This window comes from Erythrolamprus reginae, chromosome Z (genome assembly GCF_031021105.1).
Source record: "Erythrolamprus reginae isolate rEryReg1 chromosome Z, rEryReg1.hap1, whole genome shotgun sequence".
NCBI classification, from domain to species: Eukaryota; Metazoa; Chordata; class Lepidosauria; order Squamata; family Dipsadidae; genus Erythrolamprus; species Erythrolamprus reginae.
Window position 1 is genome coordinate 38,278,318 of NC_091963.1, and position 23,026 is coordinate 38,301,343.

At 36.5% G+C, this 23,026-nt stretch overlaps 1 protein-coding gene across 1 annotated transcript in view; it reads right to left on the reverse strand.

Annotated features, from left to right (window-relative positions):
- Nucleotides 1–23,026, reverse strand: part of THSD7A (thrombospondin type 1 domain containing 7A) — a 367,936-nt gene that overhangs the window by 88,714 nt on the left and 256,196 nt on the right. The window contains exons 13-15 of the mRNA XM_070730018.1: nt 9,207–9,398; nt 3,520–3,754; nt 1,646–1,761 (exon numbers count right to left, since the gene is read on the reverse strand). Of these exons, the coding sequence (XP_070586119.1) occupies nt 1,646–1,761; nt 3,520–3,754; nt 9,207–9,398 (543 nt within the window). The remainder of the gene's footprint in view (nt 1–1,645; nt 1,762–3,519; nt 3,755–9,206; nt 9,399–23,026) is intronic.

Genomic DNA, 23,026 nt, shown 5'->3' on the forward strand with positions numbered 1-23,026 from the left:
GTGAAAGCAAACACCATATGCCACAAGGAGATTAACTCACATGAATGAGGAATTATATTATTGACTGTAGCAATAACAGTGCATACATATTAAGATAAATGCCTCCTGCTAGAGACAAAGGGATAAGGCAGAAATATGTGGGTAAGATTCAGGCCATCAAAATTACTTTGGAAATATAATTAGGATGTAGAAGAAATTCAAAAGAAATGTAGCATGTAGGATTGTAATTGCAACCAGTTACATTAAACATCTGGTAAAATGTGCTCAATTAAAATTCCTAAACTTTATTTGCATGATGTTTATTTCTTTCAGAATAGCATTTTAATATCTATAACTTCTGTTCTACAAAAATATAGAATAAAAATGGAGGAAAAATATCTCTTTATTCTACTATTGTACATTTTTAAAAAGGCACAAACCCTCTGCACTGCTGAATATGAAAGTGAAATTTATTGGATACTGATGCAGTGGTACCTTGGAACTCCTCATTAATTTGTTCTGGGATGTGTGGTCAGTATAAAAAATGGTGACTATTAAACAAATTTTCTCCATAAGGAATAATATAGTGAGTCACAAGGCAATTAATAGACAATTCTAGCTAATGCTTTGGGTACCAAACAAACAATGAATACTGGGAGAAAATTTAATTTATGCATTGAGTATCAAATTTGATGAGTTTCAAAGTAGCTGAATACCAAGGTATTGTATATCAGGTCACTTTCTTAATTTCAATTATGACCCTCTATAAAGTGAACAAATAAAATCAATACTAGCACAAAGTCAGTTCATAAACATTTCTGCTTAGTATCATATTAATATTTACTAAACTGAGAGATCCACCTTAATAGGAAGGTTAGGCTTTAATCAATGGATTTATAAAAAGATCAGAAGAAATAATTAAGGCTATTTACTAAAAGATAATGCTCAAAGAGAGGGGAAAATAAATATGAAAATCACTAAGAACAACAGGTATCTTTCAGAGAGTGGTGGTTAAGATTGTGATGAAGATGGAACACAATAGCTTCAATTTATAGTTTTCACTATTTATTTTTACTGTTTGTTCAAGGGATTTTTTTTATTTGTTAGTGCATTTCTTTTTCATTTAATTTGATTCAATTTACACATTGATATGTGAAGTCTTAATCAGGATAGGCTACAAATTGAAAAAACTGTAATTGTTGCTAACTATTGCCCAGAATAATAGAGACAAATAGACATTTGTTAGCTTCCTACAAATGTCTGATGGAGAAAAATGTGTTCTGGAACAGAAAGTTATTGTGCATATTATTTTCCTCTGGCCATTTATAAAAGTTGAGATTCTTGATACAGGTATGTTGCATTTCCTACATTTCTTCCCTGACAGAAAAAAATCCTATTATATTCTAATTAAGCCTATAGCACCAGCATGTTAAAATAATTGACCAATAAAGTACAATTTCAATAGGTTTTAGAAGTAATTGCAGCATATTTAATTACTGTTAATTTAATTCTAGTGAGATTATTAGCAGCCACTGAAAAATCAGTTACTGTTAAAACTAAAAGTTATATTTGCTTAAATCACATTGAATTATCACAACATAAATCTTGAAGGCTTGCGATGAGCCTGGAGAAGGAATTAAAATTATTTATCTATAAAGCACTGTACCTTCTTGACATAAAGAAGGACATAATGTCCAATCACTGTAAGGAGTCACAATGCAGTCTTTCCTGCAGGGCAATAAACAAGGTCTAACAGTTTCAGGACGAAGGTTTTCAGGACACCTATAAAAACAATGAAAACATTAAATGTACAGTGAAAACCATATGGTACTTGTCAAAGTGGTAATAGAAAAGGAAAGATGAAAAGGAAAGACTTTCAGAATCATGGATCACTCTGTTCATTTTTTTCCACATTGATATTTCTGTACCTAGTGTTTTTTCATTCCAATAATTCAGAGGAAACCTCTATTAAACCATAATTGAACAATATCGTAAAAATCTTCTCTATGCTCAAGAGAATTTCAGCAGTTTTTGTGGTTATGCAATGGAGTACAATTTTGCGTTTTCAGCCTAATTCAGTAGTAACTATACCAGGATAATTTCATAGGCTGATCCCAGTCATAAATTTTATTAACAGGACCTTGAATGGAAGCTGTATCTGAAGTCTGAAAAGATATTTTGTTTTGTGCAAGAAATAGGAAGGGGAATTTACTCCAGGGAAATGCACACTAGTCTGATTAAATCAGAAGGCAATAAACTGCCAGATCATAATTCAACATGGATTATAAAGGAACTGAAAACAAAATTATTACCATATGCTAGGTTCATCATACTATTCCCTATTATTCCCTTATGGAACTGTTCCTATTGCTATTCCATCTTCTGATCATACGGTAGTATTTGTTTTCTTGCCTTTAAATCAAGCTGTTAAGGTTATAATTACAGCTGCAGCTATCTCTCTCTCTCTCTCTCAGACCTCCAACCCTATTCAAGGTCAAATTAAACTGAAGTAATATAAACAGAGGTCTGTTACTCTAAAAATAAAGCCAATAATATTGATTGTATCTTTTCCCACCAATTCCTTTTATTAAGAGAAGTAAAAACATGATCCTCATTTGCACTTTTATGTACATCTTCTGCTCTTTAAAACCTTATTAAGGGACATGAGCATGATGGTTCAAGAGATTAACTAACATATTTCTGTTCTTCCTTCATCTATTATATATTGCTACTATCTTATTGGAAACCTAGTGATCAATATATCCATTTTGAAACAACACTTGTAATAGATGCAGCTGTTTTGTAAGCCAGAACAAAATACAGTAGTACCTCTACCTAAGAATGCCTCTACTTAAGAACTTTTCTAGATAAGGTCCGGGTGTTCAAGATTTTTTTGCCTCTTCTTATGAACCATTTTCTATATAAGAACCGGAGACTGGAAAAATTTCCCAGGAAATTTGAGAGCGGCATGAAGGCCTGGCCAGTTTCCTGCCATTCCCCCTTTGATCGCAGCCATCTTGGTTTTTTCTGGGCTGCCAGAGGAGCCTCTCAGTGGTGCTTAAGGAGGCTTTGGCAGCCCAGTGCCAATGGAAGACGCATGCTCCTCCTCGCTGCCTCAGAGTTTCTCTTTTTTTTCTTTTAAGCCTTAAAGTTTGGATTTCTTTGATTCCCTTCACCTCACCTTCTTCCTTCGGCAGCGACTGTCCTCATCCTCTTTTTCTTCCTCCTCCTCCCCCCCCAAATTCCGAGCTTTTATTTCTTTCCTAATGGGTTTGCATGCATTATTTGCTTTTACATTGACTCCTATGGGAAAAAATTGCTTCTACTTACAAACTTTTCTGCTTAAGAACCTGGTCATGGAACGAATTAAGTTCTTAAGTAGAGGTACCACTGTACTGTAGTTTCAATCCAATGCATTTGTATGAATTAATTAGGGCTTGTTTTTAGTAGTATTCTGTTCTGTTCTGAGTTTCATTTTGACATGGAATTATGTCCTACTATATCTATTAGAAGACATTTCGGTACTAGCATTATGTTTACTTTTTGGGTGGTACTTGTCCCATGTTGAGTCTCACACAAATGACTTTTCTTGTTTGCATTCCAACAGCACAGGTGGCTTCTCCATTCCAACCAGCAGAAGAGTTAAATGCAGACACAGACGTATCTTCTATGCATTGCCCCCATTGTCCAGTCTGCCAGTGATAAACTGTACAAGGATGATCATTGCAATTGCGTGTTTCCTGTAGCATGCTGCTATTTGGGCACTGAAGACCACCTAGAAGAAATAATAATGTTGGGAGTATATAATAGGAGAACTAAAAAAGAATTGTTACTATGATTAGGAATGAATAGATAATATATCTAGTGTCCTTACACTCCCACCCAAAATACATAATTTTAATCAGTAGGTGAAAAAAATAGATTAAGCTGTTTGTTGTGCTAAGTTTTTGACTGAATGGGCTCTTCAGCTACAGCCTGAATGCTTCTTTTTGAAAACAAAATGAAATAATCTATACATCTAAAAAACACAGGGAAAGGTATCTTATTCAGTCTTTTCTCTGATTATATGGTTTTCTATGTCAGATGGTTTTGTTTAAAATCATAGGCTAAAATAATACATTCATCTACAACTTTCTTTTTTAAAAAAAATTAATTGTTTTTATTTTAACAAACATTGCAACATCAATCAATTATCATGTCGTCTGGGTTAACATCACCATTTTCTTAGTATATATACAACTCTATTTTTTACATTTATCTATATTCATTCTCTATCCAATGATAAAAACCCTCCCATATATTATAGTACTCCGATTCTTCTTTCCCTTTGATTGCCATTGTTGTAATCTATTCATTTCTGCACATTCTAATATTTTCTTTAAAAAATTTCCCTTTGTAGAGATTTTTCCTCCTTTCCAATTTTGAGCAAATACAATTCTAGTTGCAGTTATTACATGAATAATTAAATATACATTTTCTTTACAAAATACCCAGCAAAAATAGCTCCGGTTTTAAATCATTACGTTGCTGTACCTAACCACATTTGAATTTGTGCCCAATAATTTCTTGCTTCTGCACATGTCCACCACATGTGATAATATGATCCCAGTGTCTGATGGCTTTTCCAATACTTAGTCAATTTATCTTTAAACATTTTTCAAATCTATAAAACATTTTATACAAATTCTCTTTGTATGCTGTTGCCATTGTTAATTTACAATTTTTCCCACAGTTGCTGCCATTTCTCTAACTCTATTGAATATCCAATTCTTTTTGCCCATGCTATCATTGTTTCTTTTACTTGATTTTCTTCCAATTTAATGCTAAGTAAATAACTATACAATTTTTAATTATTCGATCTACAACTTTCGATGGTATCCTTTCACCATAAGATATTGAATGGGGGTAGAATTATCTCAATTTGTGCTGCACTTTGTATTATTTCCTCATCTCCATATTCCACAACTGAACAATTCCAAAAATAATTCACTATGCCATTGTTTTATTGTATCTGAACTGGGAAATTGCAGTCAATAAGACTAGGAAAATTCAGCATCTGAACCTAGATGCAAATTAAGAGGGCAGCCGCCAATATTTTTAATTCTTGTAAACAAATATCCCTAGTTAGAACATAATCAAAAAGCATGAGTAATAAGCAGAAAAGAGTCTTTTGATACATCTGAACGATGTCATTATATACACAATAAGTAATAATTTAATTTTAATTGATCTAGGAGATTGTGGGTACTTAATCTAAAAATCCATTAGATCACATTACTTTGGACAATGGTAAAACTGAATTAGCATTAAGAGACTATTTTCATTGCCTATGGCTATCAATATATCTTCAAATTAATATCACTGAGAAACAAAACATTAATGGAAAATTACAGACTCTCCCTCTCCCTCTATCCATCCCCCTCCTCTCTCTCCATTGACCATATTCTTTAATAAGAGTTATTTTTTTGTAGGACTAGTTTCATTTTAATTTTCCTATCCAAGAATACAGTAGAAATGAAGTATTTTGATGACCTTGTATTGTTCACCCTTGCAATACTGGAAATTCAATGTAAAAAAAATCATCACTTGGAATAGAGGCACTCGACACTAATAATCTGGTTTAGAATATTTGCCCTTCTGGCCTACTCTGTTTGATTGACATGCCTACTCAGGTCTCAGACTAATATGTAACCTTCCCTTGTTGATGCTTAAACTATGATCTTATTTCCATAATTCTTTCCCCAAATAAAGTGTAAGAACTTCATAGAAAGGGGAAGAGGATAAAGGTTTAATAAAGCAAACAATGGAGGTAAATAGCCTGGCTTCTTCTGGCATTTACACCCCTTATTCTGACTGGAAATGGTCTCTCCTATGTACAGAATTACCTAGAATTATGTAATTACCGAATTAATCTCTTTTTAAAATTCCAATGTTTAGCTGACAACAATTAAACTTCTTTGTCATCAAAAACGTTCCCCCTGAGAATTGGCAAAATATAGTAATATTTCTAATCTTACAGGGACAATAGTCTGATGTAGTCAGATATTGGCTGAGTTACTATGTAAAAGAAGTTTCTTAATTTTGCTACAGTATAAAATTAGTTTCATTTCATATAGAGATCAGCGATCTGCATTGACAGGTATCCTAATCATCTTCCAGATTCTGGGATAATTTTTTGCCAAATCTGAAAACCTGTTATCTCTTGCCTTTCCCTATTGTCTGAATATAGTATTTCAATGACACCTGCCTAAATATGGCTTCATCAGCTCCCAGCCATTGTTGCAGGTTTAGAAATACATTAAATATCTAAAATATTCCACACTGGGATCACTGGGTTCACTCTGGGTGTGAACAAAGGAATATAGTTAATATCTATTGCCTCGGGGAAGCTAAGATCTTAAGGCTCAATATTACTTCTTTACAAGGCTCTCAAGTCTTTAGCATCATGAAAAATTAAGCATGAAACAATTTGAGGCTCATTTGTGACTCATAAATCATAGAGCTGGAGTACCTGTGCTTGGAAAACCCTCCACCTTCCTATTGAAAAACCTTTTAAAAATGTATTTCTAGGCTGCCATATGCCAAGGGCTTAGAGGTGGAGAGAATAACAGATGTTTTGAATTATAAAAGTAGATCTATTCCTCCCTTTGGACTCCTAGTAGAATTGTCCCATGGTTTTTGGGGAAAGAGAAATTTTAAAATACATACAGTTTCTCACATCTATTTCTCTGCTCTCTCCCTCCCCTCTCTCAAAGGGAGGGGGAGAGACAGGCAGAAAATAAGCAATAGAAATGGACATTATAGGGGGAAAATAACTTTCCAAAACAATAGCTGATGGGAACAAGCAATCTCTATATTGCTTCAAACATATTTCTTCTAAGAGAAAGCTTCTGGATTTTTAGTAACATTTTGATCAGAAGCTGGTACTGCTTCCAAAAGCCAACCAGTTTTTCCCTATCTCAATCACTAATGTATATATTTTAAATACAGTATATAATATGAAATCCTGTGGTCATTAAAAGTAAGCAGTAGAAACTATGTGAACATTTTAGTCCTGAAGGTATTAAGAATTCAATTCTGCAGGAAGACTAAAACTACTTTTACTGAGATTAGATATAATAAAATAATCGGGTTGTATTATTATCATTTCCTCCTTCTTACAGTTCAATTTAGTAGGGAGGTATCCATCTCAGTTGCTTCCTAATGTTCTAGTTCTGGACTTTAAATGCTTTAGCCCTTTTTACATAGGCAACAGCTTCTGCACATCTCTGTTAAGGTTCTCTTCTTTATTTTGTAAAGTTGCACTTTTCAAAGATTATTATTTTAAAACACTTTTGCATAATATTTCCTTGTAAATAACTCTTATTAATACAACTTCGTGAAAGGTATGTTAGATGCCAATTAGTTCAGTTCATTGGCACTAATCAACACAGAGCTTTCTGATGATTCAGGGACCATTTTTCCAAATCACACTACTGATTTTTCACTAAAATTTGTGGCAGATTTCTTTTATATCCCTAGTAAAAACACGAATTAAGTGATTTCCCCCCCCCACTTTGAAATGTAAATTATTTGAGAATGGCCATAAACTCATATACATATTTTGTGCTCCAGATTCAAAGAATTAAATGTTTCTTTGTAATATACAAACTACATGAAATCATGCGCTAGGAACATTATAATAGATATTAGCAAATTAAGAATAATTCTTAAAAACATTTGCAATGCTGAAAAATCAAAGTATACATTTTTTTTCTTTTAAGATTAAAATGGCTACTCAACAACAACAAAAATTATATCACTATTTAAATCCTGGTAAGTTTACAGTTTTAAAAGATTTCTTGGGGTAGGAATGAAGGAAATATAAAACCACCTGCCATCTAAACATAGAAAACCAAATGCAAGAAGGGAAAGTAATTTGAAAGTAAGACAAGAGAATATAAAATGAGTTATTAGTCTTAACTACTAGAAGCATCAGCTCTGGTACCGCCAGCCTTCTGGGGCCAATCAAATAGGAAACATAACCAGATGAGCTAATTCTACTTTACAATAAAGTTAGATGCCAATTGGTTCAGTTCATTGGCTCAAGCTACAGTTCAAGCTACATTGATGGACTCTTATAGGTCTGAAAGTACATTTCTACCCCCTCCTCCCCTTCCTTTGCATATAAGAATTGCCTTTTCTGATCATCTTGCCCCATCAAATATCCAGCTGTGGGATATGCTGTCTCTTATTTGATCATTCCCTTTGCAGTGTTTCTTTGTACAGTCTTGTAGTCCACCAGCAGCCTGTACAGCTGGCAGCAGAATGACAGCAAGGAAGTTGGTGTTGTGGTCCCCAGTGGCCTGTGCAGCAGGCAGCAGAATTGGACAGTGAGGAGGCTACGAAGAACCCTGGGCCAGGCCTGGAGTCAGGAGAAGGCTAGGTACCAGAGACAGGTATTTAGCAAAGGCCTCCAGAACCTTGAGAGACTGACATGAGTGAGAAAGAAGAACAGGAGGAGCATGTTCTCAATGTGTGCATGCTTAGAATGGTTCCAGAGGAGGAGGATGACTAATAAGGACCTCCCATAGGCTAATTATGTGAAAAACATGAATGGATGAGTTGCAGGAAGCAACTCTTGTTCATTTCCAGATCTTGTCTTTGTCACTCAACCCTGTTTTGTTGCTGTCTGCTTGTGGCAAAGTTTTCCTGCAAACTATTCCTTGGCAGCTTGCCAAGAAGAGCTCGGTGTGTATGCTATCTGCTTTTACATGAAAGACTTTTAGACAGACTTGTTTGATTTTGCTTGGACTTATATGGACTGCTAATGACAATAACTAGCATCCGTTGAAAAGAAAAGACTTACTTTATGCAATGCAAACAATTAGCACCTGTTAAAAATAAAAAGAGGGTTGTGAGATTTTATTTTTTAATTGGATTTGCATGTGGTCCGTCTCCAAGAACTGATGTTTGTGCTGTGAGATTCTATCAGGAAGCCTAGCTCAGAACAAGTTTCCCAGTGTCATTCTTATATGCCATTGTAGGTATTTCACAACTCATTAATATATGGCAAATCACAGTGAAAATAATATATACTCTACTTGCCAACACTGTTACTAGTAATGCTAAAATATTATCAGAGAGAGAGAGAAATAACTTTTCTTTGTTCCTTCTTTGTCATGAATCCTAAGAAAATATTACATGCTTATATTTGTGTATTGCAAAATGCTAATAGATGGTCTTACCTTCACCTGCATATGCCAGGATGAAGCGGGTACGTGTCTGTTTCCCTTCTGTGGTTTTCCCTGAGCAGGTGTGAGAGCAGGAGGACCATCCAGACCATGTGCTGAGAACACAGTCCTTGGGGCATGGAATTTCACAGACAATGGGCACGGGATAGATAGCATCTCTGCAGAGCTGTCTATCAACTTCTTCTCCTGGGAAAGAAAAGGCCAGTAGCAGTCTATCAGAGCTAAATTAACTTCAGTTGAACATTCTTAACCCAGATTGGCATATAAATAAATTAGATTTGGTTGCTTTGTAAAAAATAAAAATAAACTGATTAGTTATTCAAGTGAGTGTATCTTTTTCCATGGCTCAGTGCTTGGGAAATTGTTGCAAATTTATATTCACTCATGCATTGGAGCTGAATGATGAATGGGAAAAGTTTCATATCTATACTTTGGAAATGTTACGAAGCAAAAAATAAATAAATCTTAATTTTGATAAGAAAGGCAAAATATTTTTAAAATACTGTAATAACTATCTTTGTAGAAAACATGTTTCAAATTCATTACATAGCTGAATTACTTTGCAGAACAAACCCAAACAGATTTACTCAAAACAAATTATATGGTAAGGATAATTTCTACTCTCCTGGTTTGTGGAAGTTCATTAAAACTTGATTATGGCAGAATAGCTGTTGCAGCACTCTCTGTGCTGGGAATATTATATTAATTATAATTGCAGTGATTGTATATTGTATTTCTGTTATTATATGTTCTTTGTTGCTGTTTTTGTTTCAGTGACTGTGGTTCTTGCTCATGTATCCTATAAAGAGCAGCCTTTAGCAAGGGGGTTTATAAATTTATTAAAAATAAATAAAAACCCCGAACTTCACTAATTTATAACCTTCCAGATAGAGCTGTTTGGTCTAGTGTTAAGGTACCAGATTGGAAAGCAGGAAAGTTAGAATGTTAAAAAATAACTCCCCATTATCCAGGAAAGCAATCTGCAGGACTTTGGGCCAGTCACTGGCTCTCATTCCAATTCATTTCACAGAGTTGTTTTATGGAAAATAAAAGGAGGAAGGCATGTTGGTTATGTTCACTGCCTTGAGTGATTTGTAAAAATAATCATGGGTTTTGTAAAAATAAACATGCGGCTACCCTTGAAGAGTGTTCAGAGACTTCAGCTGCAAAATGGAGCGGCACATGCAATTACGGGTGTACCTAGGTACGCCCGTATTACTCCATCTCTACGTGCGCTGCATTGGTTGCCAGTCAGTCTCTGAACGCAGTTCAAGGTGTTGGTTATTACCTTTAAAGCCCTAAATGGTTCAGGGCCAGACTATTTACGGGACTGCCTCCTTCTTCATAACTTGCTGTGGCCACTAAGGGCCCTCAGAGTCAGCCTCCCATCCGCCAAACAATGTTGGTTGGCAGGACCTCAGGGAAGAGCATTCTCTGTGGCGGCTCTGACCCTCTGGAATCAACTGCCCCCAAAGATTCACATTATCTCCTCCTTACCGGTTTTCCAGAAAGTTGTTAAAACCTGGTTTTTCCGGCAGGCCTGGAATTAAGATTGATTGTTAGTATGTATGTTTTTTTTAAATTATATATGAGATTTTAGTGATGTTTTTACTGTTTTTTACTTATATTGTATTTATAACTGTTGTTAGCTGTTCAGAGTCCGTTTCGGAGTGAGCAGCATATAAATGCGATAGATAGATAGATAGATAGATAGATAGATAGATAGATAGATAGATAGATAGATAGATAGATAATCAAGGCAGATTACAATGAATACAATAATATAATAATATTATTGTATTCCTTACAATATGGCCATAGCAGCAAAAGCATCTTGGCAGAAGTGCTCTACGTTGAAGATTGCTGGTGAACTAATGTCTTTGCCTTCATGTTTTCTTAGTTTGTATTAGTGTAATTAATGTCTCAATACTTTAATATTTATGGTTTTAACTGTAAGCCACCAGAGTTGCATTATACAGTGATAAAGGCAACAAACAAGTTAAATAAATAAGTAAACAGCATGATGCGATTTTTGGTCCAATGCATCTGAAAGTAAGTAGTTTGGGTAAGAGTTCAGCCCATTCGGGGGTGAAATGCTACTAGTTTCAGCTGGTAGCCATAGTTTGGAGACCCGACAGTGGCGGCAGCACAAGATTCCGCCCACCTGCCTGGATGACTCTATTTTTTTTAAACGCTCTGCGCATATGCAAAGTGGAGCACGTGCTTCCAAACCACTAAGGAAGATAAGTAGATTTCACTGATGGATCCACTATATATGGATGAAAGTTCATTTACATTACATATAGATTCCTTGATGGAATTTTGGGAGTTCAAGCAAGAAATTGCAAAGTCGTTAATTCTGGGCTAGAGTTAACTCACCCCAGATCATTATACTGCAATTATGTAGTTATTTCATCTAATCAATTATTTCATCATAATAACTAAAAGAATTGAGCTTAAGATGTTCAATATGACACATAATATGCAATGCTACAATAACATTTTTTAAAAGAAATACAATATTCCAATATCGCTTTCAAGACAGGAGTCAATACTGATAAATAATTGCTTATTGTCGGAGCTGCTCAGGGAAGAAGAAAATACAGTACATTAGGGTTTTTTTTCTTTATACCAAACTGCTGGCCTTACATTTTAAAAAAGTAAAATGTTCTGAGCAAATATGTTGGCAGCTGAAACAGAAGAGATGCTTCCTTTCTTGATTGCAATGATATATAATGACATTTTAGCAGCTGGCAGGGACCCCGCTATCTCTCTCTTGACATACATATAAACATAGAAATATGTGAGATCCTGTGGGCAAATAATGCCAGTACTCCTAAAATCTTAAAAATCTTTAATTAATTAGATAGAAATTAGATTGTCACATAGCAAACAATCAAACTGCATTTGCATCTGGTGGCAGAGAATCAAAATGGTGGTGAAATCTAACATATATACAACATATTAACTTATAAATAGTAAATAGAACTATGATGTAAAGACATTCCAATGAGAATCAGGGAAGATTAAACATATCAAAGCCAACATCTGAATAACTTTTTCCATTAACGACTAAAACTTCTAGAAATAAAGTTAAATTGAATTTCCACGTAAAATTACTTATTTGGCTGACTAATGCATCTTGTAGAGTATCATTGTTTATCATTTTCTGTTGCTTCCAAGGAAATAAACAAGCTCAGCTACTTTAATATACAAATACTTTCAGGATATACTCTGGGGCCAAAGTAGCAACAGTAAATGATTGATGGAGAGCAGCAAGCTCCAAGTATGTCAACCCTCAGAAGACCCTTTAAGTTGAAGGTCATAACTGCCAAGGTTTCTGCAGCTCCATATAAAACATAATACCAATTTCCATGACATTACTGGCCTATTTGCATCTCATTAACATGGAACAATAAATAATTTTTTAAACTACAACATGAACCTATTCTTGATGAAATCAGCTAACTTAATAATCATTATACAAGGAACTGGGTAGGAACTATATGCTAATAACACTGGAGAACCACAATTTCATTGTTTTAAATCTGTGACTTGTTTTCAACTAACCTTTGGCCACAGTTTTTGTCTGTTGTGTCAGCTTTTTAAGCTTCAGGATACCCTCAAAAGTCAGACAAATTGTGCAGATAAAGGAAAGTATAAACTTACCAAATATACTGTTTTACAAACAATAATTTTATTCATACAAAGGCTATAATAGTTACTGCAAGTTAAATTGTGTTCATACAAATAGTTTTTTTTAATTGAATGATAATTATACATATTAAGGTAAAAAGTTTAGCTTATAACTTTTTCTGGTGTGTTTAATATGTGGACATTCTCGCTTGATGCTCCAACAATAGTCAGCCATCATATGTACATCCCACCTATTTTGATACCTTGCCTACATGACCTTCAAATCTTGGTGGAATCGCTCACCCAGCTTATTACTGGTGCACCAAGATTTTCCGGGATGTTAGCAAGATGGCTATGTAAAAAATGGAATTTGATGCTCATGTTGCCTAATTAACTATATTATATATATAAGGTGTAGGGAAAAACTTCAAGTGGTAGAAGAAAACTAACCACAGTTTTGAAACCAGCATGTCTAATTAACTATAAAAAAGCTCAAAAAATCAAATTCAACAGAAATTATGTTACAAATTGTTCCCCAGTGTAATAATAATTAGTGTATTTATTAATGTTGAAATTTTAATTTTGGGTGGAAGTAAGAATATTACAAGATGCATAGACCATGTTTTCCATTTCATATACAAGCAGAGATGGAAATTGTTCCTTCTTAACCTAAGAAATCAGTACAGTACCTCTGGTTACAGAAACATTTGGAAATGGAAATATAATACCATAATAATTTTCTTATTGAATATTTTATGAAGTGTATAGGAAAAAAAGTATGCTGATTTAGAATATTCCAAATTTAGTAAATCATTACAAAAATAAAGCATTTATAAAACAAATGGAATATATTTTTCTTAGTAAGTATTTTATACATAGTTGCATTATATGTTTGCTTGGTCAATAAATAATACTTTATTATCAGAATTCTACAATTTTTGCAGAGTATGTTGTTTTCCATTAATAATATTTCCATTTCCACTCAAACTTTCTTGTTTTATTTTTCTTTCTAAGAAAATCCATTGAGACATTGAACAATGCTTTTTGGAGCTACTAGAAACATTCTCCTAAAAAACATGGTTAAATGTTTAGACACACACACACACACACACACACACACCCCAAACATATTTTTTCTCTCCCTTAAAATATCTACCTAAGAATATAATGGTGAAACAGCCCTAAGTTTCTCTTAGGGAATATGTTGAGTTGTTATTTAGAGATGACATTTTTGGAAGTAAACCATACCAAATTTATGCCTGCCAGCTCTATAGATTTAATGAATTCTTGATTTACATTTGTCCCTCTTAATAAGTTGCTAAGCAACATCTGTCTTTAATTAACAATCTTAATTAATTGATAGTTAATATTCTCAAGTAATTTCCTTTCAAAAACTTAAACAACATTTGCACTGATTTTAATTATAACAAACATTAAACTTCTGCGTTTGATGCCTTGCAATGATTTCTGAAGGAAATTTTCTGGATCTATGTTAGCTAACTTGACGATTTCTGGGAGTTCAAAATCATACATCATTCTAGAAGTTGCTCAGATTGGGAAAATTCCACTCTAGACCTTAAATTTAATAATCAAGTCTGTGTTAAAATCAGTAAAATTTGTTTATTTATTTTAGCATTGGATAACTTTGGGTAAAAATCTGGGGAATAAACCTTTGGCATACTTTATTTGTAGGCATTCTGTGAAATCATTGCAAGGCATAAAATGCAGCAGTTTGTGAATGCCTCCAAATAAGCATCATAATTGACAAACCACTCTGGTTAGCATTTAGATCATAAAGTCCTTGGAACTTCCGAGACTACTGATTAGGCTGTGAACCGGAGGTGGGTTCCTCCGGTTCGGACCGGTTCTATAGAACTGGTAGTAACTTGGCAGCATGGTTTGCTGGAACCTGCCATGCTCCTGAGCCAGCCTATGGTGCTTCCATCTTGTTTTTCTTCTGTGCATACAAAGAAGCTTTTTTAAATATAGTACTGCACATGCATGTAGAACTGTTTCCAAAAAGTGACACATGTGCAAAAAACATGCACTTCCATCACAATGCAAATTCATGGGGAAGGTAAACAGAGCCCACCCCTGCTGTGAACTCAAAGAATATCTATCCCAGAAGAAGACAACAGAGAAACACACCTCTGGAGCAGGTCTTGATATTTTTTTCAATATAAAAGAAATAAAATTTACCAAAATACCTTTTTCACAGCTACATTTTAATTTAAACACATCTTTGCATCCCATGTCACATACAAAAGTCTGCTCAACTGTAAATATATCAGAAGAGGTCTACAGTAGTCTCTCACCTATCGCTGGTGTTACGTTCCAGACCTGGCCGCGATAGGTGAAATCCGCGATGGGGAATTTATCGACCGATAGTACTTATTTAAGTATTTATATTGTAATTGTTTGGTAAGTTTTCATTGTTTTAAGTGTTTATAAACCATTCCCACACAGTATTTATTTTAGATACAGTATTTAAATACAGTATTTACAATTTTAGATATATATATATATTTTTAAAACCTGCCGATCGAGTTCGGCGGGCTGTTTAAATCTGCCGATCGGCTTCCTCAGAAACCCGCAATGAAGTGAAGCCGCAGTAGGTGAAGCGCGGTATAGCGAGGGACTACTGTATTGCACTGCTGCTGAGGAAACTGGAAGAGGGAGAAATATAACTAGTAACCATTACAGGATAAGGTATTCCACTCTAACCCTAACCCTAACATAAATTATACAAATTGAAGAAAGTTCTCTACTGCAAGCAAGAAGATGATTGTTTACTCCTTATGACAGTTGCATGTAACAAAGTTGGTAACATACATAAAAATATTGGGGAGATAAAGTTTCCATTTGCTATTTAATAAGAGCGAGCTACTCTGCATGTAATAAATATTCCTCTCCAGCTACATATTTAAAATATTTATATGCTGCTTCTAATTGCCATTTTAAAATAATAATTATTGACACCATAGGATGAGAACCCTGCTAGTCTATGGTAGCAAAAAATAAAGATAGTTCACAAAGGTATGATTTTTAATACTGTTTGTTAATCAGAAAAGGGACTACTAGACTCTTTTAAGTAATAAGCTATTTGGGCTCCATTCAGTTAAGGAAGCAGTTCTGGTAATGCTTTCTGAGAAGAATTATATTAACCAGGGGTGGGTTCCTCCCAGTTCATACCGGTTCATCTAAACCAATAGCAACCAGCTGGTGATGTCACAATGACATCACTGAACCACATTGGTTAGTACCAGTCTGTGGGTACTGCCACCTTTTTTAATTTTTAAATTATTTTTTAATTCTTTTCCTCCTGAGCATGCACAGAAACCAATTCCGCCATTGTGCATATGGTCACCATCTTTTTTCAGCTTAAAAAAAAATTATTATTATTATTATTATTATTATTATTATATTATAATAATAATAATAATAATAATAATAATAATAATTTATTAGATTTGTATGCCGCCCCTCTCCGAGGACTCGGAGCATGAACATCCTTGAAAATGTCCAAAGATACTTCACCAGAAGTGCCCTTCACTCCTCTACTCAAAACAGAATACCCTACGAGACTAGACTTTCAATCCTGGGCCTAGAAAGCTTAGAACTATGACTCCTTAAACAATATCTAAGTATTGCCCACAAGATCATATGCTGCAATGTCCTGCCTGTCGGCGACTACTTCAGCTTCAGCCACAACAACACAAGAGCACACAACAGATTTAAACTTAATATTAACCGCTCCAAACCTGACTGTAAAAAATATGACTTCAGTAACCGAGTTGTCGAAGTGTTGAACTCATTACCGGATTCCATAGTGTCATCCCCAAACTCCCATCACTTTACGCTTAGATTATCCACGGTTGACCTATCCAGATTCCTAAGAGGTAAGTAAGGGGTGAGTAAAAGTGCACTAGAGTGCCTTCCGTCCCCTGTCCTATTGCTCTCCTTTATCTCCTATACCTTTCTTCTATTCCTATATCTCTTCTTCTATTCTTTCATTGATATGTTTTATTCCCATATCTTCTCTTCTATTAGATATATTTTACTATGAGTATCTACTCTATAACCTTCATCATGTATTTCACTATGTGTATACCCACTAAAACCCTCATTGTGTATTGGACAAAATCAATCAATCAATAAATAAATAAAATTTTGATCAAGAAGAAGGGGGCTACTGAGATAAATTCATCCCTTTAGAGGGACAGCATCCTGAGATTTTTCAGTTAGTCACTGGGCACCCACCAACAGTGTTCCCTCTAATTTTTTGGGTGGGTGGGCGGAAAAGTATAGTGTCTGAGCGGCAGTCCCTTCGGGACTGGGTGGCACAGAAATAATAAATAAATAAATAAATAAATAAATAAATAAATAAACAAATAAACAAACAAACAAACAAACAAACAAACAAACCTGTTTTGCCTCAGAGAATTTCAAAATAAAATACTGTACTGTGTGTCTATAACAGTGAGCTCATAATAGGGCAACTCTATCAATATCAAAATGCCATTTAAATAGTTGAGCTAGTTTCAAACTAGATTTTGATTTTCTTTCTCTCTTCCTTACTCCCATTCTTTTTCTTTCTCTTTTCCTTCCTCTCTTTTTTCTATCTGTTTCTCTCTCTTCCGCTCTTCCTCTCTCTCTCCTTCCCTCTCACTCCTTCCCTCTCGGTTTCTGGGCAGGTTTGGAAAACTCTGAGTTGATGATGATTTTTAAGTAAGCGATTGTTCACTGCTCAGCTTAGAGGGAACTATGCCCACCAACTGTACTGTTAGAGAACAGGCCCATTTCAGAGAACCTCCAGAGGCTTATTGTTTACCCAACTCAAGCTATTCTTTCAGAAAGGTTTACTCGTGTGAGTTAAACCAAATTTCCTGCACACCAATTAGCCCACACCAGCAAATGCTAACCCGAAACAATGGCAGAAGGCTCAGCTGCTTTAGAGAAAAGCACGACTACTTCTTTTCAAGCCTCGACCATAATGCCTGGAAAAGTGGCTTTTTTAAAAAGAGAGCAATCAAACGCTCACTTGCACTCACAGTGTAAATTGTGTGTGTGAGGGGGGAGAGGCTGGGGAGGGGGAGGAGAAGGCTGATGTTGTATATTCTGTCGGAGCCTAAGAAAACCAAACAGTTGTTCCTCCCCTCTATAACACTTGGGGAGGGAGCTGAAGGGAGTGAGCTGCTGAAGTGATTCCTTCAAGAACTATTAAAAATCCCTCTGCTTGTTTTAAACTTCAAGCCAATATATCCACAGATATAGGGGTTTACCACCTTTTTGAAAGGTGACAAAGACCCCGGAACAAAATGGGAGGGGAAACGGGGCGGTGGAGCCCCAAGCAGCAGGAGACGAGGGACAGCTCTTCACCTGGGTGAAGGAAAGGAAAGTAGGGAAGGGGGAGGGGAGGGAAGGAAAGGAAAGAAGGAAAGAAAAAGAGAGGAAAGGGGAAGGGAGGAGAGGAAACAAAGTGGAAGGGATGGGAGGGAAGGGAAGGAAATGAACAGAAAAGAAAGCAGAGGAGAGAGGAAGGGGAAGAAAAGGAAAGGAAAGGGGAGGGAAAGTAAGGCAAGAAGGAAAGGAAAAGGGAGGGGAGGGGAGGCAAGAAGGAAAGGGGGAAAGGAAGGGACAAGAGTGGAGAAAATGGAAGGGAAAAAAGGAAAGGAAAGAAGGATACCACATCTCAGACATCAACACCCTTGAAAATGTCCAAAGATATTTCACCAGAAGAGCCCTTCACTCCTCCACTCGAAACAGAATATCCTACGAAAATAGACTAACAATCCTGGGCCTAGAAAGCCTAGAACTACGGCGCCTAAAACACAATTTGAGTATTGCCCACAAGATCATATGCTGCAATGTCCTACCAGTCAATGACTACTTCAGCTTCAACCACAATAACACAAGAGCATGCAACAGATTCAAAATTAATACGAACAGCGCCAAACTTGACTGTTAAAAATATTATTTCAACAAACGAGTTATCGAAGCGTGGAACTTATTACCGGGCTCAATTGTGTCAACCCCTAACCCCCAACACTTCTCCCTTAGACTGTCCACGATTGACCTCTCCAGGTTCCTAAGAGGCCAGTAAGGGGCCTACATAAGTGCACTGGTGTGCCTTTCATCCCCTGTCCAATTGTCTTTCCTTTCTTTCACCTATCTTATATATTCTCTTCCTTTCATATATCCTCTCCTCTAAGTTCACTTTCACTCTCTTTTATATTATCACATGTCTATTTTTCTTCCTATGTATTTGTGTATTGGACAAATGAATAAATAAATAAACAAACAAACAAACAGACAAACAAATAAAGGAAAGGAAAGCTAAGGAAAAGAAAGTTAAGGGAGGGAAAGGAAGAGATGGACTATAGCTACAGCTCTAGAAAATGAGACTGACTTTCCTACCAACATCAGCAAGCCACTGCCCATCTTTGTTTTCCTTCACTCAGATTGACCAAGTTTCTTGCGAGAAGAAACACAAAGATTTCCAGGCTGTGGGCCTCCCACTCAGAGGCTCGCAAAAGCAGACAGGTAGGCCTGTCTGCACCTGAGCTCCCCCCCCCAGTGGTCTGCAGGATTTAAAATTTAAAATTATGAATTTGGTGGTCACTGCGCTCCAAAAGCTTGGAGACCTCTGGTCTATCACACTCTTGGGCAAAGTGTGTGAGTCATTTCCTCCCTTCAATGGTCCATGAAAGTACATCTATAGTATGTAGATAATGTTTTTTTTAATGATGAAAAACATTTTTACAAATTTACAGATACCTTGAGGCTGGGTCTGACAAGGAATGGCTGAGGAGGGCCAGGCCAGGCACCCCTTGACATAAGTTACATTGAGTTGGTCACACCAGTCATATGACAATGAAGCCACACCCACTCAGTCACGACCACAAATCCATGCCTGCCCAATACATGACCATAAAGCCATGCCCGCCTAATCACATGACCACGAAGCCATACCCACCCAGTCACATGAGTCTGCGGAGAGGGGCGGCATACAAATCCAATAAATAAATAAACGAATGAATGAATGAATGAATGAATAAATAAATAAATAAATCCCGACCCAGTCACATGACTATTGTGCCACACCCACAAAATAAGTCACACCTACAGAACTGGTTGTAAAAAAATTAGAACCCCATATTAACCAGGCAAAATCCATACCTGACCATGCGCAGATCTCTAGGGAATATAGGAGTGGTATCAACATCTAGGAGCAAGGGAGGGTCCATTGGAAACATCGATCATCAGACCATAGAAGGGTGATGATTGTCCCAATGACCCATGCCAACATTAGTGACTCTGTGGTGTTAATCCCACTCAAATTCCTATTTTATTACCTTTGGTTATCAGCAAGGGTGGGTTTCTAGTACCTGCCTACTGGTGCGCTGCATATTGATCCTGATGAATTTGGGCACTTGCATGCACATGCCTTCTCACCTCACTTGTGAGGTGACATGCATGTGCACGATTTCAGAGATCACATGCAAATTGCACAATCTGCGGGGCACTACTGGAACAGAGGTCCAGGGTGTACCAATAGGAACCCACCACCAGTTATCAGTCAGTAGAAGAGTTAACTTCTACTCCTACTGACTCCATTGACAAATCCATATACTTATTGGCAAAATACCCTTCTATTATTTTTTGCTTGTTTTTTTTTTTTTAAATCTCATCCTATTCCAAGCAATAGCTTCACATCTACTCATTTTAATAGTTATACTTTTGCTTCTTTCTTATGCATTTTCATAACAAAATTAAGCCTTTTCAAATCCAGCATTTTCTTGCTGATGCTGGATGCAATAGGTGCCCATGATAACTGATAGAAACCAACAGCTTTATAAAAGTTACCCAATGAGATTATTTGTTCTTTCAGCTAAGAATGTTCTAGCTTAATTGTGACCCATGTGCATAAATTCTTTTTATCCTGTCATGAATCTCCCAGCAATCAGGTTTATTGAATGACCCCAGGCTCTACTTTCTGAGACAGGGATTATTATCTTGTCCTTTATTATTATCCTGAGAAACAGACACAAATAAACAAGAAGGATGTAATAATATTTCCCAATAGAAACAGAACATTTTTATGGTTACAAAATACCAAGCCATCTGCTAGCTATACACAAAGGCTATATTAAGTGTTTGTAAGAAACAGTTGCTACGATTTTGAAAATGATTCGAAATTTAAATTTTCAGGCATTCAAGCTTTTTCAGACCCTGAAAATTTGATCTGTTTCAGTACCAAGGTGTCACTGGGAAATTTTGGGTTAGACCAGAAGTGAGATTCAACATGTTCTGACCAGTTCAGAAGAAGCAGTAGCAGAAATTTTGAGTAGTTTGGAGAACTGGTAAATACCATTTCTAACTGCCCTGCCTCCATCTATTCTTTGCCTCCCAAGTCCCAGCTGATTGAGAGGAAATGGGGATTTTGCAGTAACCTTCCCCTGCCACACCACACCACACCCACCAAGCCAAGCCAAGCCAAGCCAAGCCAAGCCAAACCACACCAAACCACACCAGACCACACCCACCAAACCACACCCACTTTTACTGATAGTAAAAGTTTTTGAATCCCACCAATGGAAGTGGTAGAAGTACTAATTTGTTTTCTTTTTGTAAAATATTGCAAACAGGGTCAAACTAAATTACAATGTGGTTTAATCATCCTTGTATAATCAATTGACCACTATTTATTTAGAAGCCCCATGGAAGAGGATGATGGCTTACATGTTACTAGCCAAATTGACATTCAGTTAATTAATTAGTTAATTCCTCGGGAATTGGGCGGCATATAAATTCAAATAGAAATTATTTAGCAAGTCTTAAGACCAATAACAAGAAATTGTTTAGTCATGGAGGACACATTTGTGGAACAGTAAAATCTGATTAAGCAGATATTGTTGGGGAAACATAGTTTTTAACCGCTAGGTGAGATCATCCAAGGGCACAGGGTGAGTTACTATCAGTACGCTGATGATTCTCAGCTGTACATTTCCACCCCGTGTCCACTCAGTGAAGCAGTGGAAGTAATGTGCTGGTGTCTGGAGGCTGTCAGGGTCTGGATGGGTGCCAACAGACTCAAGCTCAATCCAGACAAGATGGAGTGGCTGTGGGTACTGCCTCCCAAGGACACATCTATCTGTCCATCCATTACCCTGGGGGGGGGGGAATTACTGACCCCCTCAGAGAGGGTACGTAACTTGGGCACCCACAATCTTTTGGCTGTGGCGAGGGGGATGTTTGCCCAGGTTCGCCTGGTGCACCAGTTGTGACCCTATTTGGACAGGGAGTCTTTCCTCATGGTCACTCATGCCCTTATCACCTTGAGGTTCGACTACTGCAATTCTCTTTACATGGGGCTAACTTTGAAGAGTGTTCAGAAACTTCAAACCATCCAAAATGCAGCCGCCCGAGCGGTTATGGGCCTCCCAAGGCATACTCATATTTCACCATCACTCCATGGACTGCACTGGCTGCCAATTAGTTTCCGGACACAATCCAAAGTGTTGGTTATGACCTACAAAGCCCTACATGGCATCGGACCAGATTACCCTTGAAACCGCTTTCTGCCGCATGAATCCCAGCGTCCAGTCAGGTCCCATAGAGTTGGCTTCCTCAGGGTCCCATCAACCAGACAATGTCAGTTGGTGGGACCTAGGGGAAGAGCCTTCTCTGTGGAGGCCCTGGGCCTCTGGAATCAGCTCCCCCAGGAGATTCACATTGCCCCCACCCTCCTTGCCTTCTGAAAAAGTTTAAAGACTCATCTATGCCGCCAGGCCTGGGGTCATTAGATCTTGCCCCCTGACTAACAAATGTTTTAGTGTGTTTTCAAGGAGTGAATGGTAATGAATGTTTTTAATAATATTAGAACTTTTAGTTTTTTAAAATTATAATAATTGGATCTAGATGTATTGTCATGTTTTCTTTGATATGTTGTGAGCCACCCCCAGGCCTCGGAGAGGGTCGGCATACAAATCCAATAAATAAATAATAAATAAATAAATAAATTGTACATTCATTAGTTGCGATTCATTCTTTCCTTCTATTACAAGCTAAGCAATTTCATCTTCTGAACTTGATGTCATTAGGAACTATTAATATATCAGATCATGCATGATATTTTCATTCTACAGCTATTTTATTTAGATTATTTTTCTGAGTAT